Below are 9406 nucleotides of genomic sequence, written 5' to 3' on the forward strand. Positions count from 1 at the left end.
GTTTTCCAGGAATTACACAGCGATGTTTACCGGATCGTTTAGCGTATTGAGAGAATTATCGTAAGAGCAATATATCGATCGATCAAAAGACGATCAAGAACAATACATCTTTAAACATGATAATATATTATTCTTGCTAAATTTTTTTTGTATATAATTATAATAATGAATTTGTCAATAACAATCCATTGAAGTATTAGTTTGCTTCCTTTTTCTCTTTACATAATAAGTTCAATAATGTTTAATTATTCGAATCAACAATTACTTCATCAGCGCGTGTACTACGGCATTCGCGTTTAATGACTTCAAGTCCGTATAAGTTTGTCCAGTCCCAACAAAAACGATTGGTTGTCCGGTAATATATGTCATAGAAATCGCCGCGCCCACCTGCAAACAATATAAACAATAAATAATGTAACAATAGTTAATGTATACATATTTGATTATATTGTATCGATTGCTTTTTTATTTACCTTATCATCGATTGTATCAAATTTAGTTAACACGATGCCATCAATGATATGAGGATTGGTAGATTGACTATGATCGGCTAATGCTTGATTGAATTTCACTAATTGATCAACAGCTTCGTTTCCAACAAGAGCTTCACCGACGAAAAGTACTAGATCAGGCTCGTTCACTTTGATCAACTTTGCCAAGGCTCTCATCAACGGTTCATTATCTTGCATTCTGCCAGCGGTGTCCACCAAGACCACATCGATTTTCGAATCCTTAGCGAAGCGGATCGCCTCCATGGCTATACCAGCAGCATCCTTTCCGTAGCCTTTCTCATACAGCTGAACCATAGATTGATTTCCATGCTTCTCTGGTGGATGAAGAGCATTCAAATGGCGCATATGAGTTCTTAGTTGTTCAACTGCACCAGCTCTAAAATAAAATTTTTCCAAATATGATATGTTTGCTCTGAAATATAAAAATGCACAAAAAACTAATATAAAGTACCTGAATGTATCACATGCAGCAATAAGAACACGGAAATTATTCTCTATGAGCCAGAAACAAATCTTTGCCAGATTCGTCGATTTTCCTACTCCATTCACGCCACAGAAGGTCATAACGTAAGGTCTGTTGCTTTTTTTTGCTTCCATTGCGTCTCGTAGAATATCTACGCGTCTCTTTGGGGATAATATTTGTACCAATGCGTCGTTCAGCGTTGTCTTAACGGTATTCGTCACGCTATCGAACGTACCCAATACCTTTCCCTCGAGCTTCGTACCAACAGATTCGCATAATTTTTGAGCAATGTCAGCAGCCACGTTCTTCGAAATCAAGTGATCCTTCAGCTTATCCAGAACTGGAGCCATATCCTCGTGTTTCAAACTCTTGTTGCCGACTAAACTTTTGAACATGGAAAACATGCTACTGGATTTCTTTTGTACTTGCGGTTTGGAATTATCCATTTCCTCCTCGGACTCATCCTCCGATGAACTTTCAACTTCTATATCACGAATACCTCCTTTCATCTGACCTATTAACTGAAAAGGTAATTTAAATGTTAATAGTTCAAAAATTATAAGTAAATTATTAAATATGGTAATTTATAAATTAAAAGTGATAAGTATACCGTTTGATCAGCTGCCACATAATCACCACTTTCTTCTGGTTTATCTTTGGTGCGTTCTAAAGTAGCAAGATCTTTGTTGGTCCCACCTAATTCCCATACACGAGGTTTCTTGCCTGCTTTTTCAGCTTTCTTGCCAGCTTTCTCAGACTTTGGAGTTTTTCTGTAAAATATAATTACTGTATATAGCTTATCATTAAATGTAATTAGAAATTTATTATTTCTAAGTTTACAATACTTACGGCTTACCAACTTTCTTCTTTTGATTATTCAGTTTCTGAGCCAATTTCATACGATTTGCAATTAAAATTTCTTCATCTATTTCACCATTGTGATTAGCTTGGTTATTTGGCAGATCCTCTTTTGGGACCTTGAACTCTTGAACTTTCACTGTAGAATTAAATAAAAATTAGAACATGAAAGATTGAAATCCATTAAAGAAATATATAAAAATTTTAAACAATTCAATGTTCTTTCTAATGTTTAATAATTTACTGTTAAATGTTTGACCTATGTTAGATACAGAAACAGTAAAGAACTTAATTTTCCCACAGGCCTAATCACTGTTAATATTGTTAATTCATAGGAATAATACATAATTTATACAAAATGTGTATTATACTGGTACAAAATCTAAAATTACTTACTTTCATCATTTGTATTAGTATTAACTCCCTTCTTCCTTTTACCTAGAAGCGAAGAAGATCCCCATTTCCTGTTAGTGATACCCACATTGGAAAGGACATATTACTACCTAAATGAAAATTGCTTGTGATTCTATATTAAATCCTAAACAAATCTCCTCAACAGCTTAAAATACTTGACAGTCAAAAACAAATCAAAAAATCAAAAACTTGACAACTACTTTAGTGAACCATTGCCAACCTTATAAACTTATATAAAAAATTACACCTTGAAATAAATAAAAGTGCCATTTAACTAAACCTTCAAAGTACATTCATTACATACCCTGTTTTTTATTATCTTTGTCATCTTTCCGTTCAATCATACTAGCAACAGTCTTTTTTGATTTTAGACTTTCATCAAAGGTACGCATTTGTTTAGGTATCTTAGCCTGAGTCCGTGCCCATTGTTCAGCCATGGCAAGTACATGCTCATAATTATTTTGAAACTGATAATTATAAAACCACTGAGAGTGCTCCAATTCATTTTTGAATCTATCTCTAAATTCCAAATGGATGTCATTTAAAAATTTGTCTACATATGACAATTGTAGTATTTTCTGATATGCAACAACAAACACCAGCTCAAACTCGTTATCAAGTTTGTACTGTAAGCGTAAGGAATCATATTCAAAGGTATGATTTCCCGTACGTTCCTGCAAAAAGTTATTAACGGTGTCATTGTGATAAATAATCGTTCGACTATCGATTATTATATACAGAAAATACTTTTGGCTTCTTGTTTAATCTATCTTCAGCACGAAAATCATATCTTTAATAGTACTCCATATAGGCATAATAAATTTTTAAAAAATAAGAAGCCTTGACATAAACACTTACTTGCAATATGACACTTCGTATTAGCGCGTTAACACTAGGAGCAAATATTTGCGAAGTGCTTTGAAAACACCATAGCACAATACCACCTTTACTGAATATAGTAAATAAGTCGAGCATGATTGCACGATATTTTAGTAATAAAAAAATGTTTAATTCAATATTGCGCTCTAACCTACTAGTGATCGTCCAATTTGATTTTTGTACACGTCAGACACTGCGTAAAACCTTAGAATAAAAACTATAAGATACGATAAAACGTAAACATCAAGAAGTTTTAAGGCAACTGCACATTGCAACGATATACTTACGTTCATATCACAAAAAGGCGCCACATGCAATTTGCCCATATATTTAAAAATGTAAGTTGAATGTTTTAGAATATTCAGCTAATAGTCATTTATTTTAGTACCAAAATTTTGGAATTGTCAAAAATTAATTAGTATAGTTAAATCGGCATAAAGTCTGAATGATATAAGTACAAATATATGCCAAGACGAGCCCAATTTCGTTCATTATCATAGAACTCACATTTCTTTAAATAATTTGAACCACCTAAAAAAGAAAACGGAAAAACTATTTCTTCGTCACTTCTACTTAAAAAAAATATATTATCGTCATAAAAACTAGATAAAACAAACTTTATTTCCAAGGATTAGAAAGTACCGAAGATATAATCACCTCGGAGATTATACTTAAATAACTTTTATTACTAAATATTTAAATTAATAGATTATTCCACGTATACTGCTACTTAATTTCACAATAACGCTAGACCTGCAGTTAAAAACAAATTTATTACGAAGTACATTCGACTCATTAATTGACAATATTTTTGATTCACTGAGCATTGAACATTATATACAATATTCGCAAGTAAAATTTTCATTTTTCGAATTCTGAAAGATGAGTAAAATGCAATTCTGATAATAAGTATAAAATGTCGAACCATTTTCTGTAATTTATTTCTTTTTTTTTGTTTTTACTTAATTTATACAGTAACTATTCCTTTGAATCAAATAAAATGTATTTTCTTAATATTATAACCTTCAACAGGCAGTGTATAATTATCGTGTACACTTAAGCTGCTGATCTATCTTGTACATTATTATGTACAAAGTAGATATAAAAATGTGTAATGAAAACAACTTCATTAACATTATATACAGTAATTACAGCATACTTTACATAAATTAACAAGAGTTTACGCTATTTTAGTTAAATAGACTGTCTATAAGGCTGTATTAGAACCGTACATCATCATCTGAAGAATTTGATAGTTCGTAGACACCTTGCGCATTCGCTTCTGTACACTACTGTAGTCGAATAAAAATATGTCATTACGATAGTGAGAAAAACCTGCAATAATAACGATTGTATAAGGCATCAAATATTGCATTAATTATATTTTTTATAAAAGTATAAATGAAACACTTATGATAACGACGATGTACTAAAAGCAACATCTACACTCTTTAGAAATTCAATATAATTAAGAATTAAATCAGAAGGAAAATAAAAACTGTCTACGTAAAAGTGTATAAAAGAATTTCTTTTACATAAATTCGCGAAAATGCACATTACAAACTATAAGAAAACGATATTCACACTTCACATTAATCACTTTTTTAAAACCGAAGCTTAAATATTTAAAAAAAATGGTATATGAATACATATACACATATATATATACAATTACACTGATCAAAAACATAACACTTTAGCATTATACTTTTCATTCAAATAAGTAATCAAAAAATAATTGTTAATATAACAATGCAAGAATTTATAAAATCGTACGGTGGAAAGTTTTGATTTAGGATACAAGTATCTCTTTTGTAAAGATATTGCAACATTAACAGATATGTAGGAAATTTTGTAAAACTGTAACAGTTAATTGGAGTCTTTTATGCTAAAAAAAAAGTCTTCGTGTGTCAGCAGTAATACTGTTAGAAGAACACTTTTCCTACTAATATCTAATGCAACTTTTTACATAAGTTTTTAATCATAAACTCGACAATATTACTTTTACATACATATTACGTCTCGCAACATAAAAATTCTTCCGTTTTCTCATTGTAAAAATACAAAATAAAAATTATTCTTATAGCTTCGTTTTAAGTAACCGTGTAAATTTGTAGACTAGAACTTACACGCGAATGATATTAATTTTACTTCTAATCTTTCTTAGGTAATCTAGAAGTAAAGTTAAATCATATATACTTTGTGCGTGTTAAGGCGCTTCCTCCCTTTGTAGGATCCATCATACGGTCCCAATTAGTGTGACCAACTACAAATCCCACAGCGCGCATTTTCTCTTGTTCTTTACGTTCCTCTAAATCTGCCCATCTTACCTATTAAATACAGTAGTATTATCATACATTTAGGTGTATTTTTATTAACTAAAAAAAATTAAAAATATACTTACTCGTTTTTTACCGGAAGTATCTTCCATATTATAATAGTCAGGAACTTGAAGGAAATCTTTCATAGTCTGTACTTTCCCTTCGTTTTTCATTTTTGCAAGTCCATCCAAGCGATCTATTTTAAATTTATACAGTTAATGATATAGAACAAAATTAACTTTTTGTACAATATATCAATATTTTATGAAAGATACAATGACTAACCTAGCTTATCCTCAGCTTCCATGCGTTCCCACTTACTTACACCCTAGAAATTAATAATAATGTACATGTAAGTACCATAAATATTTTTGATGTGTGCAATAAATACAAATAGAAATTGAAAATTACAATAGCATCATCTTGAGTATCATCTTGACTATCTTGACTATCTTCATTCTGTTGAGAAGATTTCTCCTGTGGTTCTTCACTATCTTCCATATGAACCTATAACAGATTAATAATATTAACATTTTATCTAATACCAAGCAACTATATAATTTAATTAGAAAACATACTTCTTCAATTGCTTGTTCCTGCAACATTGAATTAACATCCAATTTTTGATGATAGCTTGGCGTTGGCTCGAAATAATCTATAATCCTGTTTATCTCGTCTTCCGTACGATTGTGAATATTTCTCTTTAAACAAATTTGCAAATCCATTTCCATTTCGCATACGTAAACCTATAAAAAATATTTTAAAAACTGTCCTCTATTTTCGTTTATTGAATCTGTGATGTTACAACGAAAACTTACTTTAAAACCTTTGGTTTTAGCAAAGCTCCACATTTCCTCATAATCTGATATCTTTTCATTAATACAATCTAATATTATGAAATTAAAGAAACCATCGGTAATATTCTTTTTAAAAGCTTTAACAAGCGATGTGATATAACTTTGTTCCATTGCTTCTTCATACTCATAAATCATCTCCTACAAAGTTCATCAAAGTAAAATACTATCCCATACTTTAATTGTAACTTTTTTCCCGTTATCATCCGTAGATTCTATCTCCTTCTCTGCTAAGAAATAATCATCAAGACTTAATATCCTTGGAGCAGAGCCACCTTGTTCAACTTCTTTATCCTATAATAAAGTAAAAATACAATTTTAATATATCCATTCTACTGAAACAATCAAGTGAATTTTATTCCCATAAATATGAATTTACTTTAATAAGTTTTGCCACAAAAGATTTTCCACTGCCTGGTGGTCCTCTTAAAATGATGGCTATTTTTGGTGGTCTGTTCTGACGACCCGGAGGACACAGTAAATCATCCACCATTGTGCAGTTTGGTGTTTTTGCCAACTCCAATGTTTTTTGTGCAGGTTCCAATACATTATGCTGAGTATCTGTAACACTGTAACAGAGAACATCAATTTACTAAGAGACCTGTACAATCTACTTGCAATATTTAAATATACAACCAACAAAATATAATACTCTTTTTATACAAAGTAACAAAAGAAATAACAATAATGATAAACAATCGTAAGTTATAAGGATCGACATGGTCGAATTTTTACGCGCTATATTCAAAGTTTTTTGCACAAGGTATTAAGACATTGAAGAATTTCAAAAGCGTACTGAGTACGAGAAAAAAGAGAAATGTTTTTGAAAGCTATTTAAAAAAAAATAGCGATCACCTGAAAATAGTGAATGTTTTTCTGTTATCTTATGCAGGCAAACGGATTAAACTACAAGAAATACGTTTGCACATAATACGAACACATTAAAATAAAACGTGTTTGTATTATGCTGCAGTATGCTTCTTATGTTTAAACTTAAATATTTTTATAGTCATGTCAATGTATGTAATATAGAAAAGAGTATGGAGAACACTTCCAGACTATCCAAAAATAGCAGGAGCATTAACAATTTCCAGAAATAGTTTTCACTTTTATAACTCATGTCTGAGTCATTACCATACATACGAGCAAATTTTTCATAGTTCTGAGTGCATAATGTTAGTCAATGTAGTAGCATTAATGTGGTCACATAAGTACATGTGCATAATCAGTAATATAAATAAGGAAAACCAATGGTTTTCAAAATACTTAACATGCCAATAAAATTGACACAATAGACAAAAGCATAAATAGTAATATTTTCTTAACTGCATTTTAGCAGTTTAAAGAGAGAATATAAGTTTGCATAAATAAGTCTTCATACTTTATGCAAAATGTAACGCTTATCAGAAACATTATATCTATAAATGGATACCAATGTTATAATGTAAATTTAAGAACACAAAAGTCGTAAAAGCATTTATTTTACAATATTTCAAAGACTAAAACATATAGGACGCATTTAATAATCAATAGGACATACCTGGTCTCTTGTGGCTTTGTATCTATGATGTTGTTGTTTGAATTCTCCTGCCAGTTTATATTTCCTTTTGATCTAAAGAAAGTTACATGTTTTCAAACGAAATTGATGTACATTAATATCATATAGTATCAATGATAATTTATGACAGTCCATTTATAAAAATAAACACATAAACTTATAAGTAAAGTATTTATTTCACTATACCTCTCTTCTTCTTTGTCATTCTCTTTATTCATTTCCTTTTGAGAGATCTCACACCTTTCCCGCGTTCTTTCTACATTTGGAAAAAAGGACAATAAACGTGAAACTGTCTGTACAATTTAATAATTAAACATGTATAAATACATATTTACGTTTCCTTAAATATGTTGAACAAAACAGAAAATTGCATGTTCTTGTAAGTTAACACCAAATTACCTTTATTAGCACTCTTATCATAGTGATTATCTTGATCTTTATCAGACGTTTGCGATGTATGATCAAATATCCTATCATCCCGGTCTTTTCCTTTATGATCCTCCCTTTCTCTACGTTCCCTTTCAGGTTTTCTATCATCCATCAATTCCTCGTTATCTCTTCTTTGGTTGTAGTCTCCAGACCACTTGGACTCTGTCTTGCCTGCATAGTATTCATATCTTCTTATTTTGTCTGCATACTCTTTCAGATTCTGCTCATTCTCCTCCCAATTTCTGAAATCTTTCTTTGGATGCACCTCATGCTCTGGCACCAGTGGTTTTAAATTACCATGTCCATAATCGAAGCACTGCACAGGAGTTAAGTGATCTTGATTTGGTGTTTGAGAAGTATGGGCATAGTCAATTACTTTGGCAGGAATGTGCTCAGTAAATTTCTTGTCACCACCAGCCCCACCATGATTATAATTAAACTGTTTTTCTATGCAAAACTCTTTAACAGTTTGACATCTGACTTGAGACTGTCGGTTATCCCCGGATCGTTTCATGAACATTGGACTGCCAAACTTATTATAATCAGATCCAGATGATGATTCTCCATATCCAGCCTTGTAGCCTCCTATTGTCATGTCAGACATACTTTTCTCTGATCTGTTATCAGGTATGTTGGACTTATTTCCATCCAAAGGAGATCGTCGTTCTATGTTATTCACTGAACCTTGATTGAAGGTTTCATTCTGAACTAGCAAGGGTTTGTCAGCATAGCTAAAATCTCGTCCAGATCTTTGATCGATATCTCCAAAGCTGTTTTTAGAGAATGGCTGCCTCCATCCTGGATTTTGTATGTCATTAGAATCAAACTGTCCTTGCTGCATACTTTTATCAATTGGTATTTGTTCCTTGTTATCAAACGCTCCTCCATCTCCACCTGCTTCTGAACTCCCTTGAATCTTAGGACCAGAATTATTATCAGCTGAACCTTTTGACCTAAATTCTCCAATTCCTCTGATGTCAAATTGTCTGTTATCAAAGGGTCTGTCAGTTTGAGCGCGAAGTCCAAAGTATGACTCATTTGAACTCTGAGATCCAAAATCAGTGGGATTATCCAATAGTTTCTCGTTAAATCTGTTTGGGAATTGCCCATCGTTTGAC

The 9406-nt window shown here is 31.5% G+C and overlaps 2 protein-coding genes across 6 annotated transcripts in view; both read right to left on the reverse strand.

Annotated features, from left to right (window-relative positions):
* Positions 1-133: 133 nt before the first annotated feature.
* Positions 134-3280, reverse strand: LOC108575749 (signal recognition particle receptor subunit alpha homolog). Of its 5 annotated transcripts, none has more exons than XM_017938641.1 (8): positions 3106-3280; positions 2552-2921; positions 2230-2271; positions 1836-1972; positions 1586-1726; positions 964-1496; positions 474-888; positions 134-387 (listed from the first exon to the last, which is right to left on the reverse strand). In XM_017938641.1, the coding sequence occupies exons 1-8, from the start codon at positions 3220-3222 to the stop codon at positions 262-264; spliced, it is 1881 nt and encodes a 626-aa protein (XP_017794130.1). In that variant the 5' UTR covers positions 3223-3280; the 3' UTR covers positions 134-261. The 5 variants fall into 5 exon arrangements, with proteins under 5 accessions (XP_017794130.1, XP_017794129.1, XP_017794128.1 ...); XM_017938640.1 differs by having other exon boundaries at positions 1586-1732; XM_017938639.1 differs by having other exon boundaries at positions 1586-1745; positions 1825-1972.
* A 1162-nt stretch (positions 3281-4442) lies between these two features.
* LOC108575748 overlaps positions 4443-9406 on the reverse strand; it is a 9489-nt gene continuing 4525 nt past the window's right edge. The window contains exons 5-16 of the mRNA XM_017938638.1: positions 8259-9406; positions 8046-8115; positions 7842-7913; positions 6681-6870; positions 6479-6595; positions 6266-6442; positions 6026-6193; positions 5859-5954; positions 5733-5775; positions 5531-5643; positions 5326-5456; positions 4443-4461 (exon numbers count right to left, since the gene is read on the reverse strand). The exon at positions 8259-9406 is cut by the window's right edge and continues 21 nt beyond it. Coding sequence (XP_017794127.1) covers positions 4443-4461; positions 5326-5456; positions 5531-5643; positions 5733-5775; positions 5859-5954; positions 6026-6193; positions 6266-6442; positions 6479-6595; positions 6681-6870; positions 7842-7913; positions 8046-8115; positions 8259-9406 — 2344 coding nt within the window. The remainder of the gene's footprint in view (positions 4462-5325; positions 5457-5530; positions 5644-5732; positions 5776-5858; positions 5955-6025; positions 6194-6265; positions 6443-6478; positions 6596-6680; positions 6871-7841; positions 7914-8045; positions 8116-8258) is intronic.

This window comes from Habropoda laboriosa, unplaced genomic scaffold (assembly GCF_001263275.1).
Source record: "Habropoda laboriosa isolate 0110345459 unplaced genomic scaffold, ASM126327v1 scaffold323, whole genome shotgun sequence".
NCBI classification, from domain to species: domain Eukaryota; kingdom Metazoa; phylum Arthropoda; class Insecta; order Hymenoptera; family Apidae; genus Habropoda; species Habropoda laboriosa.